General features: G+C 32.3%; 1 protein-coding gene across 1 annotated transcript in view; it reads left to right on the top strand.

The window, feature by feature from the left end:
• The window catches only part of MS3_00003131 (uncharacterized protein), a 48676-nt gene extending 34747 nt beyond the window's left edge, over positions 1-13929 (top strand). Inside the window, exons 5-8 of the mRNA XM_035729398.2 lie at positions 742-890; positions 3612-3890; positions 8155-8712; positions 11677-13929. Coding sequence (XP_035586499.1) covers positions 742-890; positions 3612-3890; positions 8155-8712; positions 11677-12558 — 1868 coding nt within the window. The 3' untranslated portion in view covers positions 12559-13929. The remainder of the gene's footprint in view (positions 1-741; positions 891-3611; positions 3891-8154; positions 8713-11676) is intronic.
• Positions 13930-18927: the final 4998 nt, after the last annotated feature.

The raw sequence follows: 18927 nt of genomic DNA, 5'->3' as shown, positions 1-18927 counted from the left end.
GAGACATAAACGTCCTGGGCTCGGTCCTTGGCAGGATCGTGGATGCTCACTGCTGACAAGTTCACACTAGGACGAAACAGCAGTTCAAAACATTCCTGGTTTTCACTGGTTGTCAATTCGTATTGTAAATTGTTAAAAAACAACAGTTTTCACAAGTTCCGTACACTATCAGTGAATATATTTAAGCACAAGTTAATGTCTTGTAGAAAACCAGTTTACGCCAAAAGACACTATGCATTTAATTTTTTGAACTGGTAATTTTAGATACAAGCATAACCCTACTTTTAACAATGTTGAATTCACGCCTTCACATTTTTCTCCAACCATATAAACGTTCAGGTTTAATGATGTTATCGGTTCGAAGTGGGGACTAGATAAAACGACTGGCTAGAATAATCTTTTTTAATAGCTTTCAGCTAATGTTAGTTCTTTTGGAAAACTACCCGACATAATCCATTCAGCAAAAGCTTACAAGTAAAAGAAGACATTTTACATAATAAATCAGTGCAAACATAATATTCCCGGTTTCGCATTTAGTTCATAAGTTGAGTGACTGGCAAAAAGCTTGCTTATTCTAAACCAATCAACTTAGGTGAAATCAAACCTTTAAACATAAGTCCATGCAAACGTTTCTAGGTTTATGCCTAGTTTTATGCTATTTATAATGAGTTTGAAACAATCATTTTCTACTACACTTAATGTATGTATTCTGTTACTAACTTTACTTTCATTTATACCTAGTGTTTGCAGCCATGTCCATCGTTCATTCAGCTACAAGATGTTACGAAATTGCAAAGAAATATCCGTTACATTCGGCTTCTATTATTTACATATTTTTCAAAATTCTGTTCTTTATCACTCAGACCGTATTTTTGCTACTTTTACATCGTGTAAGTTCCCAATCTTTGTATAAAAACAACTATGTATTTATTTGTAATGAAAACATATTTCTCGCAAAAAAAATCTGTCCATTTCAGATAAAGATAGTGTGAATTATTTTTAAATTATAATTCATCTGATGCGTCGAAGATCACAGATGGATACAGATGTGAAGTTAATGTCAACATATGTTGTAGTACATATACGTATAATTTCCTTTCTCAGTGATTAATAAACAAATCAAAGGAAAAACACAGCGTAAATAAAAGGCTCATTTTATCACTTAGGGATGATGTTCTGAAGACTTTATTAGGTTTAAAGTTTCTTTCCTTGCTAACTGATATCAAATGAAAGACCATTAAAATTCATTTACACTGATCAGATGTTTCCCTCTAGAATGCGACTCAACAACATCACATATGTTCTCTCCCGCATAATTTAGAACAAAAAAGCTCCTTGGTTGTCGAAAAGTATAAAAAAATTCAATCACCCATTCAAAATCCAGAGTGTTCGCAGTAAATTCTTCACGATCGGTTAGTTACAGTCATTTATAGCAATTAATGAGAAATTATAACGGGTGAATACTACTGGTTACCATATTTCTTCATTGTTTCCTTTATTAATAATAATGAACAATGATAACGTGAAATCGTTAAAAGAAATATTTGACCCCCTTTTAAAAGGAGTTTCAGTTATTCGCAGATATTATAAGTGTTCCTCGTACCCAGTATCTACTATCCAGAGTAAACCATTGTTTTGTTTATTCACATCATTTTAGTGATCTTCTAATCCAGTCTATTGGTATTATCTAAATGAGAAAATGAATAATGTAATAAGTAGTATATTGCTATAATTTATGGAATTTCTATTGGTAAATTTATATTGAAATACGAAATGTTTAAGCCATCAAGATTGATTCATTCTTGGATGTACTAATCAGTCTAATTTGGTCGGCTCTGTGTTTAACATATATCTTAGTAATTGAGACCGAAATAAAAGATTGTGTGACCATTAATTTGGTACCTTTTAGACGTACACACTAGCAACTGATATTACTTGAAGTAATTGAAAAAAATTCCGTTTATACATAAACACAAGACTAGATACTGAATTTTTGGTTCAGAAATCGCGAGAATATTTAATTTGGACGCTCTTTAGAATTTTTTCAAAGAAATGACTCAATTAAAAATATAGGATCCTTGATGTACGGACGCACTATGACAAGATAGCTGGTAAATTAAAAAGTAATCCAAATATATCAGGTGGCTAGGGTTTGGATTGGTGGTTAAAAAAGAGTGAGTATTCTAAGAATTTGGTTACTCTTAGTATATGCTCAATTGAACCAACGTAACTAATAACCACATCTATAATGTTAGGCATAATGCTCCTTCATGATTTTTAGTAGTAATATACACATGTATATCGTTCATTCACATAAATCCATCAAATGCGAACCTGTTTATCTTGTTTCCCTTAAGATTTCATCATTTAAATATAACACTATTTAAAGTCCGAACTGTCCAACTGTTATTCGTTCCATGCACGAGCATAATTACCTCTAAAAAGATCAATAATCTTTAATGAATATTTATGAAGGAATTCAATTAAAAACCTTGATATATAAAACATTTTGATGTCACGGTTCTTTTTCTACCTGTTGTAATCCTTACTTTGGAAAAATAAGTTGTTTGAAAAAAAATAAAATGGAAATCATAGCCAACATGGGACAGTTAACAAAACAAACCCAGTCAGTAACATGGATAATAAATAGAAACCCCACTTGTCTCAGTAAAATGTCCGTTACTTTATCCGTATATACATTTTTATCAGAATTACTGGAAGTCTAGTAAATCTCTTGTTTTTTACAAAAACATCCCTTCAGGTGACTTGACTGATAAATATTTTGCTTATGCTCTAGGAGACTTGGTAGATATTCATCTGTTAAGGTGAGAGAATTGATTTATTATATTTTTGTGGATAAATTACTTATTATAAAAGCCATATATTTACTACGGTTAAACACTTTATAATGAGGTAATAGAATTTTTCGTTTACTGAAATTAGATTCGCAAAAAACAGTTCTGTAACTTGGTCACCAACTAATAAAGTGAAGACGAAATTCTGTGAATCAGAAGGATCATTTACACTTTTTGATTATGAGATTATCCTACATACAACTGTATATTAAACTTGTTTATTGGATCTTTATTTCATAATCCTTTTCTTAACTGGGTTGTTATGAATCAAAATCCAGATACCTCTAAGGAATCACACTTATTTCTCTCCACTATAACACGTGTACAGCTTGAACAGCAGTATATAACTGAAGATTCACAGTGACGGTTAGTTTTGCGTTACTTCAGTCACAGTAGATAACGTTTTATATAATGAATGGGGAGATTTTTGTTCATAAATGAAAGGGAAACGTGTTTCTAACTTTCTTTTCAACCAACATGTAGCTATAATGAACGATAAGCTTTGATATTTAGATCAGATATCTATTTCAAATTTAATCCTTCCTGTTATCATATAACAAACAAACACAATTATGTTTGTTTGTCAAATGATAACAGTAAAGACTAAAAACCAAACGACTGAATTGTACAATAAATTCAATACCCTTAAGAGTTTGTTTCTTCACGTTTAAACAAAACAGAAAATGCCATTTTACTAATAATGTATAAATGAATTTTGTCTTTTTAGCATTTTTTTCCAATGTTTCATTTTTACAGATAGTAATTCTTGTGAGAATACGCATCTTCAGTTTTATACTACTACACATTCTAACAGTGAATCTGTGCATCTGGTCAGATGCTGTTATTAAAAAAATATCTAAGAGTATTGGAACTTTGGCAGTTCTAAATGTAACTGTCGTACATAAAAAGTATGAATTAGCGGCAACAAATTATTTTCTTCCTGCAGTACCAGAATATTGTGCGATTGCTGTGGCTGTAGTTTACGAATTGTTACACCGTGTTGGGCAGTTGAAGCAAATCGAATGTCAACATGAAGTAAGTTGAACATATGTTTACATAAATTTAAACATTAAGGACCACAGAATAACGATACAGTGACCCTAATGATGGGAGAAACTGACTTCTACATATCAGTGTATCGACCGAGAAACACTCAGAGTTTTAAAGTGATTTAAAGATAAATGTCTATTTCCTACGCAAACAGAGTATAAACTTTAAATATATGAAAATTCATCGAATTAGATGTTGTTGCAGTTGATTATTTGTTGAAAGTATTTTACTTAAACTCTACTCAAATAACTGCGATCACCCAAATATGTCTTGATGAGAGTGGCATCTTTATTCATCATCTTATACAAAACTCACAACACAGTCCTTCTCTTTCTCAGGAAATCAACCTCACTTTTGTTTGTAACTTTGCTTATCAATTAATGGTTAGATGAAGACATTATTTCTATACTTACCATCACTGACCACTGTTATGATAGACACAACTGATTACGTTATCTATATTGATAGATTTAACCACTTGTTTATCCTTTATACCATCAGCTTGGTGGATAACTAACTTTTCTTAATATCAACATCTGGTAAAATTCCTTAATGTCAAATCTTTATATTCGTTTAAATGACTCTTCTCACTGATCACCTTAAGTAACTTTACAAATTATAAGTAAACAATCCTATACTGGTAAATCATAACAATCGGTTACTGTTTATTAGTAATGAATTTCGGAAATTTCCTTTACTTTTTACAGCCTTATAATGACCTGTATATCTATAAATATTATCAACGATGAGATAAATGTAATCTCAAAGTATCAAGTGAAAAGCTGCTGATTACACTAAAGGGAAAACAGTTATGTAATATTTCCTATACTAGTTTGTGATAAACGCTCATAAATAACTTCCTTAACTATACGGTTAGGTCTTGCGAACACAGTATAAAAATATCTTTAAAAACATTTTCTTTCATTTCTAAGTGACACTATATATAATGAACTCATGAGAACAGTTCATAATAGAAAAACGTGTATGAATTCTTAGCCTCAATGCCTTTAAAACAATAAACAGGAAAGAGGCTTTTACTAGTAATACGAACTCCCAAACAGGTTTTAATGAATATGCCACTACATTACTTTTTATATGTGTCAGATTTGCACATCTATTTTTTCATAAATTTTCTTCTTTAAGCAGGTTTTGTTATTCTTATCTGGTCAGCAGGCTTTGACTTTGAAACTAACTTTTACGAATGCATTACACTAAGGCGTTAGACATATTGTACACTGAAGTTCTCCTTTTCATCGATTCTGAAATCATGAAAGTCATAGACAATTGCTTTCCAACAATATTGGTTTCTTCAGTGGTGCTCATTCTTATTCAAAAGATAAGACTTATTAATCCTCCTTATTTTAATCGCATTACTGTAGAAATGTTATCATAAACTAAATTGACTGTATTTAAAATATAGCTGTAAAGTAATTTCCTGCATTTGGTTAAAACTAGATAAATATTTCATCTGTGAAAATGTAGACGAAAGTAACTTATTATCTTCACTTCTCAGTGAAAAATTACTTCATCACACAAAGCATAATAAAAAATATTTTCATAGCTTACTGAATTTATTTGGCTTTTAAGTAGAATTGTATCAGGATGAAACTTTGCGCATGTGTTTTGAAAGTTAGAAACTCTAATTCCTTAATCAGTGCCCTTTCTTCTAAGAGGGTAGAAAAAATTAAATTTTTTAACAATAAATACATTTCACAGCCATTGTATCTACATATGTCTATACTGTAGAAAGCAACTTCTTGAAACAGCTTACATGAGTACCTGAAACTTAAACTTTCATTGTCATAAGAATATGGGTAATATGAATCTTTAACACTGTATGCACCTTTCAGCACCAAAGTATCTGCAGAACTCAAGCGATGTAACAAGAGGAGAAGCTATTGTATTAGCATAATGGTTGTTTTTAAATCATTTTTATTCAGTATCCCACTTTTTAACAAGTAGTTACGACTGGAGTCCCACTGTTATTCCTTTGAAAAATAAAAATCTGTGGAACAATATATGTGACATACTTTCTCATTGGCAACTGAAGAAAAGTTATTTACCTTATACTAAGAAACAGTGTGACAAACGAAATCACTATGGTGCCTAAAAAACCAAGTTATGTGAAATACCAAAAAGCTGTTGTTTAAATTGACCTGTAGACCGATAAAAGAGAATTTGTTCAGCTAAATCTGTCGATTTGCCCATAGAATTTCACTTCTAGCTAAAAGTTCGGTTACACTAGTGATGAAATAAAGCAGTGCTAATGTCTAAATAATTAGGTTTTGGAAGTTTATACAACACAAATGGTGAAATTTTGAACCATACTAAATTTACGACGGATTCTTGAAATATGCTTTTTTTATTTTAAATGATTTTAAGACAGCCATAATTGTCACTGTAATATTGAAATCGTCTACAACCTTATTACTGGATCACATTCTGACAGAATCCTGAGGAATTTGTCAGTGTTCAAATTTTTATGGTTTTCATTTAATCAAAATATTCTAGCTTAAGACAAAAAACAGTAGTTTCTAAAAGACTGATCGGATCACACTTGAGTAGCGATTAAAACCAGCTTAATATCATTTAGAGCCAGTGTCAAAATAAAAAAACAAAGAGATTACTGTAGCAGAAAAAATATCTGTTTTTTAAACTGTTAAACAAAGGAAACTATGATAACGAAGTAGTTGTTAAGATAATCAGAAGTGCATTAATTTAGAGTAACACGGTTATCAAAAATTGTATTACATTAAACAAACTGAAGTTGTCAGATTTTCAAGTCCCAACAGCTTTTACTGTCATTTTATTTCACATCCACATATAAAAATAAAAAGTATGAAATAGTTATCATCAAAAATATGAAATCATTCATTTCCTTAATTTCCTATCCAACTACCTACAAAACAGATTCATTTAAAACCCTGTTCACTAAGTTCCATCATGAAGTCATTTGAAACACTCTAAGCAAACTAAGACCTTAAATTTGAGTGATTGAATAATCTTTTGCATTTTTTACCATCTTCAGTTATTATACAATAAACGAATATATTCAGTAATAAAATATGCTAATCAACTTTGTGAATACAAAAATGTTCAACATTGTGCACGGATCATCTTAAATTTCGTCACCATATATACATCCTGGTCCTTTTAAAACTAAGTAAATCTCTTTAGGGAGTTAAGAAACATTTTTAAACCAGTGTACTGCATAGTTCTTTTTTGCTAACCAATTCTAATAATGAAGTGAATAATGTAAAGAAAAGTGGAAAATTATTTAAAAGTTGTGTACGATCTGACGAAAATCGCTTTACACTTTTTATTTAATTGAAGTTTTGTTTCATTACTTGATTGATCTGAAACCCTTTATAACTGTTGAGATTAAGTGAATAATCACACGTAAATTTTTGTACCGGTGTAAAGCATATTCATCATGCGTTTTAGAAGAATAACCTTCTCCCTCTTCTCACATTAAATTTTATTGATCCTAATCATCACAAACATTGGACTTCGTGATAAATTTCCAATTTTTGAAAGCAATCGAACTGACAGTAAATTCTGTGGAACAGAAATAAGTAAACTATATAGCTGATGTAAATCAAAGTGTTATAAACTCAAATGCTGAAGCATTATGAGAATAGCATTTCTAGGTTTTAATAAAATAGTTCACTAGTAATTTTATTGCTTTTGCAACATTTTTTCTTATTTAACTAGTCAGTCAACACTGTATTTCGATAATAAGAATTTACTAATCAACATATTAAAAACTAAACGTCTCAAAGTGAGTTGCCTTAGTCTTATACTAAGTCAACAAAGTTCTTATAATATGGACAAATTAAATGAAATACAGGCTATTAGATGAATCTCCTGATAGTCAGTGATTGTAAGACAAACCATGAAGCAATTATCTACTTTCTGTTAGTGACTTGAATCATATTATTTAAAACCACCAAAGTAAAATTAATATATCAGTCAGTACTAGTATTAAATAACTAGTGAATATTTATAGTTCTATTTATATTGACTATTAGAATATAACTACATGTGGATGTATAATTACCTATGTTGAAAGAAACGCGTTTCCTAAACTATATTTCCTATCAACTAAATAATACTTTTAATACTCTATAATAGATCGTATTTTATCAAAAGGATTTGTTCAGTGTGACATTTTAAAACGTAAGTTAACAACATCTATTCATACATGAATGTACTTGTTTTCTTTTCCTATTTCTATTTAAAATATTAGAAAAAGGAAGAACATCGTGTGAAATGTGTTGATCGTGGTTCCATTGGCATCATTATCGGAACAGTTATAATTTGTATTGTTATGGGAGTTGTAATGTTATTGGAGATTTGGGGGAAAAAAATCCATAATTATGTGTATATCGTTCATTCAACTGAAACAAGCATACTCTTTATTATTGCATTAATATTTTGTGTTATTGGTATATGGAATACAAGAAAATTGAAATTCTCAGTGAATTTTTCAAATCAAAATTTGGATAGCAAATTATTAATAGTTACATTTTTTATAACTGTCACATTTTTAGTGGCATGTATTCTCCTCAATATCGCATTTTTATTGGGTAATGGTTTCAATAATAATGAACAACAATGTCTTAAATTACATTTATTCTCAGCACTTTTAGAGTTAATACAAGTTACAGTGCAGAATTTTTTCATAAATGATTTATTCTATAGATGTTGTCACGACGCATCATATCAACAGCGTAAACCAGGCCGTGCAATGATTGCATTATTATCAGCCATAAATTTTTCTTTATGGACAATTTATAGCTTTCAGGTAAGATGACAAGTACTTTAATTTTTGTGATCTTATTACATATAATATACATATTTTATATGTCAGATATATCAGAAAGAAAATTAATGAAGCGATCATCTCCAAACAATTACGTAATATTTGGTCTCCATACAGTCATAAACTCCTATTTTGTTAGAGTAATATTTTAATATAATATAAGTCTCCACTCAGGCATTTATAAAAAGACAAATATACTTAAAAGATGTTACTTTTTAGTTAGTTCTTTATCATGGCTCTAAACTAGTATATATATATATATATATATATATATATATATATATATATATATATATATATATATAACACTATTAATAAACTATCAGCCAGGTGGTGAGGTTACTTATTGTAGTGACCAAAATCGCAGATGGGGACAACCAACTGCATTTTAATACGAAATTACAGAATCTCTTGGTAAGATATAAGAACCATAAATTGAATACTCCATTTTCAAATCTCCATCATTTGTGCTTCACATTCTGTATGATTCTTCAGATTTACAATTCCTTTCTTATTCTGTTTCTGTTTTCTTCAAGTCAACTTTCATAGCCTTCTACTGCCAGGGTTTCCACTTCCCATTGGTGTTACATACTACTTATGTCGACAGACTTAAGTAACATACACCACAATATTAGCACTACAACATCACGTTTATCGAATGACTAGCAAAATAACTGAAAACAAACTAAAATGAAATAGTTAAAAAATTCAAAGAAACATTTGTAAATGAGTCAAAATATATCGTTAAAAGATTGGTAGACTACGAAATATCTAATAAGAGAATAGATAACTAGTAGAATACTAATGATGATCACGGAACAATAACGACTCGAACGTTTCAGTTATGTAAGGATAAAACAGGCGAAATGAATTTCGAAAAGAATAGGTAATTAATAATTCTATTTTAATCTACTTCACTATAGCTTATATTAATGGTCCCCACCTTTTTATCTCAAAGGAAAATGGTCATTAATCTGCTAATGACATAGTTAAATGCAGCCTTCTAAGGGCTGAACTTTCAATACTTTATTTATTATTACACTTTTACTTAAGTCAACTTTGATTAATTTTTTACTGGGTTTGTACTTCGAGCTCAGTAGTTTATTACAGATATTTTATTGCTGCTCTTGAAAACAACATTAGAGCTCATTTCCACATGAAGCATGTCACGGCTGAATCTCACATCTCATAGAATACAAGCAAAATAATCTATCTCAGATGCGTATTTTCTCCATTATGTCGAAATTTTAATGGTAACAAGGATTTATCTCACTGTTAACCAACAAATACTAAACTTCTATAATGAAGCGTTCTTGGGGATCAATAAGTATAGTCACTAAAAAATATATAGAAGGATATGAAAGGGGTATAGATGTTCGGTCTTGGAGATATTTTTAACGCTGAAAACAGATTCATGGAACCACGAAGTGTACAGTTTTATCCGGGGAGGTTAAGTCATCTACTAAGGGGGGGAATACATATCAGTCAATGTAAGACAAACCAAGCTGGACGAGAGTAGGATGTGATAAGCCCAGCATACAAATTAACTCTGTAAAACAAATGACTGCTAATCTAGTTGGATTTCTTCAGATGTCAGTATCTAGTAACTGTCCAATTTATGTGACATGTATTAGCATTGACCACTTTATTTAAATTTTATTTAATATTCATGTTTTTAAAACACAGGTTTTTGATTACTCGTTTAAATTTCATTTTTAAATATTGCTTTTATCGTAGAGTGACACCTGAGAAAAACCCATTTAACTCCAAGAAGCACTAAATAGATTATCTGTACCATTTGCTTATCAATGAAAATGATCACCCACAGTCAAAGTAAAACCAAACCAGCACCTCCGACTTATAAGAATGTACAATACCGCTCGACAACTGAATTCATATCTACTGGCCCTAATTTTTAAGCTTAATACACTGGTAAAACCATAACATTGTAAAACTAAAAGATCGTGAGCCCGATTTCCAAGTAGTCATTTTTATTCATTGCTGATAAGTCCCAAAGAAAACATCACAGCTGACTAATGCACCTAACGTTTAAGAGGTTTTATAGATTGTCAATCGGTGAAGAAAACTGAAAATGTCTCTACTTACCACTATATCAATACTTATTACTTGTCCTTTTGCGTCACTTGGATGCATGTTAAAATGAAATAATACAAACATGCGTACGATTTTGTATCTTTACATCTGTATGTTTGTTTTGATTTTTACACATAACTGTGCATCAGCGGGATGTTTCATTTGGTGCAATATTATCAGACACATCAAAATTATCATGCTAAAATAACTTCGATTTTTTCACCTGCAATTTTTCCAGTACAAAAGATTATCAGACCTCTACCATTTTATCCTTTTCCTGAACGTCAACATCACAAAACACAACTACTAAAGATCCTGGTTAGTTTTACCATCACCAAGCTTAAATTTTTTCCTTGAATCAGTTGCTCAAATGTCATATTTTAAAAGCTGTCACTAAGCATGTTTTATAAGTTTTACGGTTAACATTGAAAAAGATACCATGTAATTGTTGGTCATACAGAAAAGTTGGTTTGGCCATATTTTATGGGCCTGGATAATATAGTTTAGTTCAAACTAATCTACTATAAATTATCGTGTTCAGCCGACAAGAAAATAATTAAAATTGTTTTTAAATAATGGTCACTTGAAGATTCAGCCTAATTATTGTAAAATTAAAACGACCTTTGAACAGGAAAGTCTATTTTTTCCTTTAATTATTAGTGAGAATACTTCATAAAAGTTGAGCATTGTCTGAGAACTATTATCTGATGGAAGCCTATACTCAACAGACTTTATTCTCTTAGGCTGGTGTGGAACACGATTTCCAATATCTTTATCAACTTCAGTTGTTTTACATTCTGCATCACCTAATATAAAACCTTTTTGTCTACTTCCGATTTCTATTTGAACTAGGCAAAACATAACAATATACTACTCAGTGTGAATAAAAACTATGTGCAAACAAGTGAACTTCAAAGTCTGTTCATCTACATAAATGTAGCCCTACCAATGGTTATGTTATATCGTTATCACAGTAGTGTATGCTTAGCAATTGAATATATTCGTGTATATGAAGACGAAATAACACGATATGAAAGTATGTTACGTGGAGTACCACATACTAAATTACTACCATTTGGTTCTAAGTGGGAGGTAATTGAATCGCAACACCCAAATTACTCTTTACCAGCTAATTTATTGACAGCACCTAGAACCAGAGCTTTATCAGAACCTGTAGTGACATTGAATCCAAGTGCTTTTTTAAAAGAAGTTCATACACTGGATAAAAGCAACACTACAATTCATGGAAATCATCAAAATATTTCAAGTTTAAATGAACAAGAAGAAAAACAACAAACTATAAAATCAAATAAATTGGAACAATCAAAGTCGCAAAAGTATACCAATCAAAATAAAAGACGTACAACACATATCAGTATGGAATTAGCACAATATCGTGTAAATGCAAGTGAAATGGAGCATCGTCTGGCTGAAATGAAATTAAAAAAATATAAACGTGGTAAAGACGATCACTCAATAAATGAGAAATTAACACTTAATAGATTTAATCCACATAAAGAAGCAGAGCCAACAATGTCAACTTCGTTATCCGACAGCGCATTATCTACAGTACGTACCACGGATACGATTAATGAAGATGATGATGAAGATGATGTTACTGGTGGTATGGAATGTGACGATTATGAACGACAGAATCCATCACCTGAATCATGTTATTATACTAAAACAGGGGATAGTAGTTCAGCTACATATCTTACACAAAGTCAATTATAATTTTGAAACAAAAACAATTTCTAAAATTAAATGTAAAGACATCATTCAAAATAATTCCATACGTCTATGAGTGCATATTTTAAAAAAATAATTTCGAATTTGTTTACTTAAAAAAAAGAAAAATTAATTTTCTGTGATAATTTATTGATTGATATTAAAAAGGTTTATTGATTTTGTTGTTGTTGTTGATGATGATGATGATTTACTGTTCATGATAAATTTATTATATTGAAATACTTTTTATTGAATATTGTTTTGATTCTATTTTTTACACTTTCATTGTTTTTCTCCTTCAACCTTAAACTACAACCACCATTCAACAATATCGACAACAATTTAATTTAGACAAATAAAATTACCTTTTGTTATCTACTTTAATATTTTAATGAAACACTTTGTGTGTAAATCACAATGATTAATTAAGCAACTATACCGTATAACTAGATAGCAATAAGAATATTAAGTTTTCAACACAAATTCACAAAAATGACCCTTGTGTTTCCCTTACTCTTATTTACTCTCACCAAACTTGGCTTTTTTTCTGAAATTCATAACATTAAACACGTAGACCAAATCAAATTCCGATCACATCTTTTTATTTTGAATTTGAATTGTAATATTATTGTACTAATGATGATTTTTGTGTTTATGATTTGTTAGTGTTTTCTTATTAAAACAATATTAATACTTTCATGTTTTAAGTTTGTTCTTACTATAACTTAACGAAATGCCATCAGTTTATGGTCTATTCATCAAAGTTATATTTGGAATAAATTCAGGTTAGCTTTCGGTATTCCATCTGCTTCTGAAATACTTTCATAGCTCAGAGATAGCTGTTAGGAAGAGACAAGAAAAAAAATCTCACGTAGTAACACCCTAATGATTTATTCTTTACATTCCCAATGGATATATACTAAACAGTTGTACCGTGACAGTTTCATGAGTTAGCATTTGTAAGATCTATTTAGAATCACATATTGTTGTTATACCTTAGTCTGTTCAAAAGTTACTGTCAACTATAAATATGTTACGATGTTTTATTCAAAACATTTTGTAGTTATGTACCTAGTGAGATTTATAAATTACGGGAAAAATAAGAAAGTTACAAGTTTAACAGAAAACTGAATGATTTATTATTTAGAGTGAGTTTAGTTCTCGCCGTTCATATCTAAATTCATCTAAAGTCATGCAAACTCCTGGCAGGTGTTATTTTATCAGATACTAACCATTCCCTTCACTCTTATTTTTCTCCTTGTATATCTTCTGGTAGAACGAGACGTAATTACATTAAAATCCATGCACGCAGGCAAAGTATAAAAGTTCTATAATACCTTACCTAGCAAATATACTCTGTGACGAACAGGTTGTTAGAGTTAACCTAGTCAATAACCTGCATTCTTAACATGTCTCTAATTTGAAAAGTTGTACAGTTTTTCGGTTGTTTTTTTTAAACCTTTTCTTTTCTTTTTTTGTCTTTGTTACTATTTTTTGCGTAAGTAACTTGTTGAAATCCCCTGTGCTGAGAATTCCATATTGTACCAAAACATAATATTAAATAAAGCCATTAATAATAATAATAATAATCAATAATAAATAATAATAATTAATAATAATTAATTAATGTAAGCTAGCGAGTGTTAGATTTAAATGTACTGGGTACCTAAATATCGTAATAGAAGCCTGCCTGTTATGTTCACCAATTCGAACTCAAGACTGAAGATAGAAGCAGGGATAAATATATATGATGCAACATGAGTTAAGATTATCTCGACTTCAATTCAATATTAATCGTCCCAGTAAATGCGTAACATTGGTCACATTTTAGGACACTGAGCTATAGCCGGAATTTTACAAACGTGTTAAAGAAAAATTACTGCAGGTTTCTGATTGATGAATAATCTCGGATACTAATTAACCTTTAGTCATAACTATCCCTCATAAGCCAGTGGCTGACGAATTTTCGGAATGTATACAATAAGCTCATCTGGTCACTTCATCGAACATGAGTAAGTGATCAATTAATAAGGTCGATGCACACTTATTTTAGAAACGCTATCAACATCTACTGAAATGTTATTAAATATAGATTCCTGGCAATCAGTCGATACGTAAATGACTTTTCATTGTTACACAAGATTTCGCTATGAATCGGGTTCAATTAACTTTAAACTAATCATTTAGTATATCAACTAGACTATCCAATTCATTTTTTGAGATAGATCTATGAGATAACAATAATGGGGTAATAAGAATAACAATCAGTTTCTAAGTTCCAAAAGTTGAAAGTAGACTCTTTATTGAACGTTTAAAGTATTGAACATTCTATTGGCCGTAAAGACAAAGAAACAGGCAGTAAATTGATGGAATTTCAAAACCTTAAAAATTTAATTCCCCATTTCGTTACTCGCCTTTATTAATATAGGCCTTTTCTGATGGATAACATTTTGATGGTTGTCCTTACTTATAAGCTCTTTTATTAATGTGAACTGAGGAAGGGAAGGAAAACCCAGGGATTTTAAGTCCATTGTACTTAATTAAATAAGTGAAGGGTGGCAAAAAATGGCAAAATCGATGATAAACAGTAGTTTATGTTTTTTATAACTGCAGAAATAAACAAACATGGGAAGCCAATGAAGACAGTGGCGAAGTGGAAAAGGTTCACACTAACAAGGGCTTGAGAGAAAGGATGAGCAAAAATAGATGTCACTGAAAAGGGAGCTGTGGTGTTGTCTTAAGTTGACTTCCTGTATTCTGTTTACTCATGCAGTAAAAAACATGGTTTGAGGTTTATTACCATTTAGCCATTTTTTTCCCACCCTTTACTTTATCAATCAGTTATAACAAACCATTGAAATCCCTGGGGTTTTCTCTTTTTTGCCTATTATGTCATAGGTGTTGTGCATAACCTCAACGTTCCAATCGATTCTTTCCTCTGCCTACCTTTCTAATGGCTCTTAACCAATGGATGCTTAAGCAAAGGTTTGTTACAGATTTTCAAAAGGTAGCCCCAGCAATCGAGCTAACTGTGCGCTTTTCGCCGGTGTTTTACTTTCTCTAAATTCTCCTGGGCTCAGACGACAACCTCAGGAACTATTAAGGAGTCAAATCATAGGCTGGAGATGGCTGCATACAAGCAATAGCATTTCAATTTTCTAGTAACTTACGAACCTCCATATCGAATACCTGCCAGAAAATGCTCCCTGGGTACTATTTCGACTGTAAAGTTCTGGCAACTTTTTTCTCTAGAATTTACTGGTATCCACTGTAGAATCATCATGCAGCTCTTGGTGTCTGTCTGTGGCTTACACCATGTTAACAGATCATACCCGATAAGTAAACTTCATTATGTCATTCACCCCGTAAAATATCTGATCCAGATTGTTCATCTCACCTTCTCATAAATATTATATTGCCCTCACAGTTTTCATGACGGCACTGTTTGCCATTCAAAATCCTGCGTTTGATGCAGCTGCAACATATGTTGACATTGTCGCGCCAGTGTAAAAAATGATGTCGACCACCCCCGTGTCTTCTAAACCCACATTATTTTCCCTTGAACGATCACACTAGTGGCAGACAGGTTATTACTAATAAATTAGCACTGCCTACTTTCATCACACACGACATTACATAGTAGGACTCAATCTGTTTAATTTTTCTGCGGCTCAGGCACGATAGTCTCGCCTCCATTCACCATGTATTGACCTGTAGTGGATATTGGCACACATTTTCATATGATTAATTGGGTTTAGAGCGGACAGCATCACAAAGGTTTATTAACGCTTTTCTTCGGGATACTGACAGACTCAACAAATTCAAGACAGCCCTCAGCAGTAAGTTCCAGTCCTTTCATGATCTACTCAATGGAGAGGGGACTTCCATGGAGAACAACTGGAAAGGGATCAAGAAGGCAATCACTTCAACATGTCATGAGTTTTTGGGCCACAAGAAGCACCATCACAAAGAATGAATAACTGTTGATACACTGGATAAGATTTGTGGAGACAGACCTAATACACCTATTTTGTAAATAGTTTTTCATATCTTTTGCATTTATTTTGCCAATTCTCACCATCTGTACATTTATCATTAATCGATTGCACTTGTTGTTTAAGTATATGACCTTGAATACCTACATTCTTCCTTCCGTTTTTGAATCCCACATAGCATAACACTGTTAACTGCTCATAATTAAATACACTTTTATACATATGTCTCTCGTTCTATCATGTTTGTGGATATGATAACGGAACGATTAATTAACTATCATCTATATTTATAGACTGTTGTAACGTTCACATTACCTTGTAGCGTGGTATCGAGCCGTGATTGACTATGAACACCACTACAAGAAAGCATGTACCAGAAAAACCAGAAGGCGAAGATGGGGCGTAACTAGATTTATTTCGTTGGCGATCTCGTGGTATCGAATGAATGCTTAGATCGTGCCAAAAGGAATACAAGCGGAATTAGTGGGCGAGAGTACAAGCGCACAAAGTCACAGTCCACAGGAAAGTAATGGAGAGTAATGGAGTAGTGATATGGCTGTCTTTAGCACAGTTAAACAAACGAGCACAGTAAAACAATCACTGGTACAATTGGTTATAATAATGATTGTTTCCGTTAAGCCCATCGCGTTCTCTTGATAAAAGTAGGTCACTACAACCTTCTACGTTCGGATTTACTACTGGAGCCATATCGTCTCTTTGGAATTATTATTTACCTATAATTGTGGATTCTGGTACCAAAACCAACAAGACATGCGCCAGACTGCTGATCTAAATAACGTCCCTAAACTTTTATTTGTGTTATTATCTTATGTGTTGTTTATTGCTACATTAACTTTTAGACGTAATAACTTTATTGCTGTTTTTCGGTTAATATATTTTTTGGTCCACCACAGATTCAAGAAAGGGCGAACAAGAAGGCAGCAATCAATACCAAACGAACAAGAGAAGAGAAAGCTAAGGCACAAGCTGAATACACCAAAGTAAACAAGCAGTTAAAAAGAAGCATCAGAACCGACAAACGTAAATATGTGCAAGATCTAGCAATGACGGTGGAAAAGGCTGCAAGAGGAGGAAACATGAGACAATTTCATGATACAACAGAGATGCTCGCTGGAAATTATCATAAACCAGGACGACCTGTGAAAAGCAAGAAGGATGAAGTAATCACCAACACTGAAAAACCACGAAACAGGTGGGTAGAGAACTTTAAGAAACTCTTGGATCGACCAACTCCACTGAACCCACCAAACATCTAAGCAGTACCTACGGACCTCCCGATTAATGTTGGCCCACCAACAACTGAAGAGACCAGCTTGACCACCAGGCAAGTCATGAGCAGCAAAGCAGCGGAAGCACTGAAAGAAGATGTAGTGGTAACTGCAGAGATACTCAACATTATCTTCAGAAAGATTTGGGATGAAGAACAAGCACCAACAGACGGAAAAAAGGACATGTGATCAAGATATGAAAGAAAGGTGATCTCAGTAAGTGTGACAGCTACAGGGGCATCACTCTTCTCTCAGTAACAGGGAACGTTTTCAACGGGGTATTGTTATGCAAAATGAAGGACTTAGTAGACTTTGAGACTAACAGGCTGGATTCTGTAAGGATCGATCGTGTATCGACCAAATCGCAACACTACAGGTCATTGTGGAACAATAAATTGAATGCAATTCATCACTCTACATCAAGTTCATTGACTACGAGAAAGTATTTGATACCATGGACAGGACAGCACTATGGAGGCATCTTCGACACTACCGTGTGCCTGAGAAGATAGTCACTATTATACAGTTAACATCTAGGATGCAACTGGACGATCTAGACTTCGCAGATGATCTGGCCCTCCTGTCGCAATCGCAACAAAAAATGCAGGAGAAGACGAACAGTGTGGCAGCAGCCTCAGCAACAGTAGGTCTCAATATACACAAAGGGTAAAGCAAGATTCTGCGACACAACACAGCATGTATCAATCCAATCACAATTGACGGGAAAGACTTGGAAGATGTAAAAACCTTTACATACCTAGGCAGCATCATTGATGAACATGGTGGATCTGATGCACATGTGAAGGCGCGGATCGGTAAAGCAAGAGCAGCATATTTACAACTGAAGAACATCTGAAACTTAGAGTAACTGTCAACCAACACCAAAGTCAGAATTTTCAATGCAAATGTCAAGACAGTTATACTGTATGGGGCGGAAACCTGGAGAACTACGAAAGCCATCATCCAGAAGATACAAGTGTTTATTAACAGTTATCTACGCAAAATACTTCAGATCTTTTGGGCAGACATTATCAGCAACAACCTACTACGGGAGAGAACAAAACAGATCCCAGTGGAAGAAGCGCTGGAAA

Source organism: Schistosoma haematobium, chromosome ZW, assembly GCF_000699445.3.
Source record: "Schistosoma haematobium chromosome ZW, whole genome shotgun sequence".
Lineage (NCBI taxonomy): Eukaryota > Metazoa > Platyhelminthes > Trematoda > Strigeidida > Schistosomatidae > Schistosoma > Schistosoma haematobium.
Note: the sequence above shows the minus strand (reverse complement) of the source record. Positions and strands in the feature narration are given on the sequence as shown.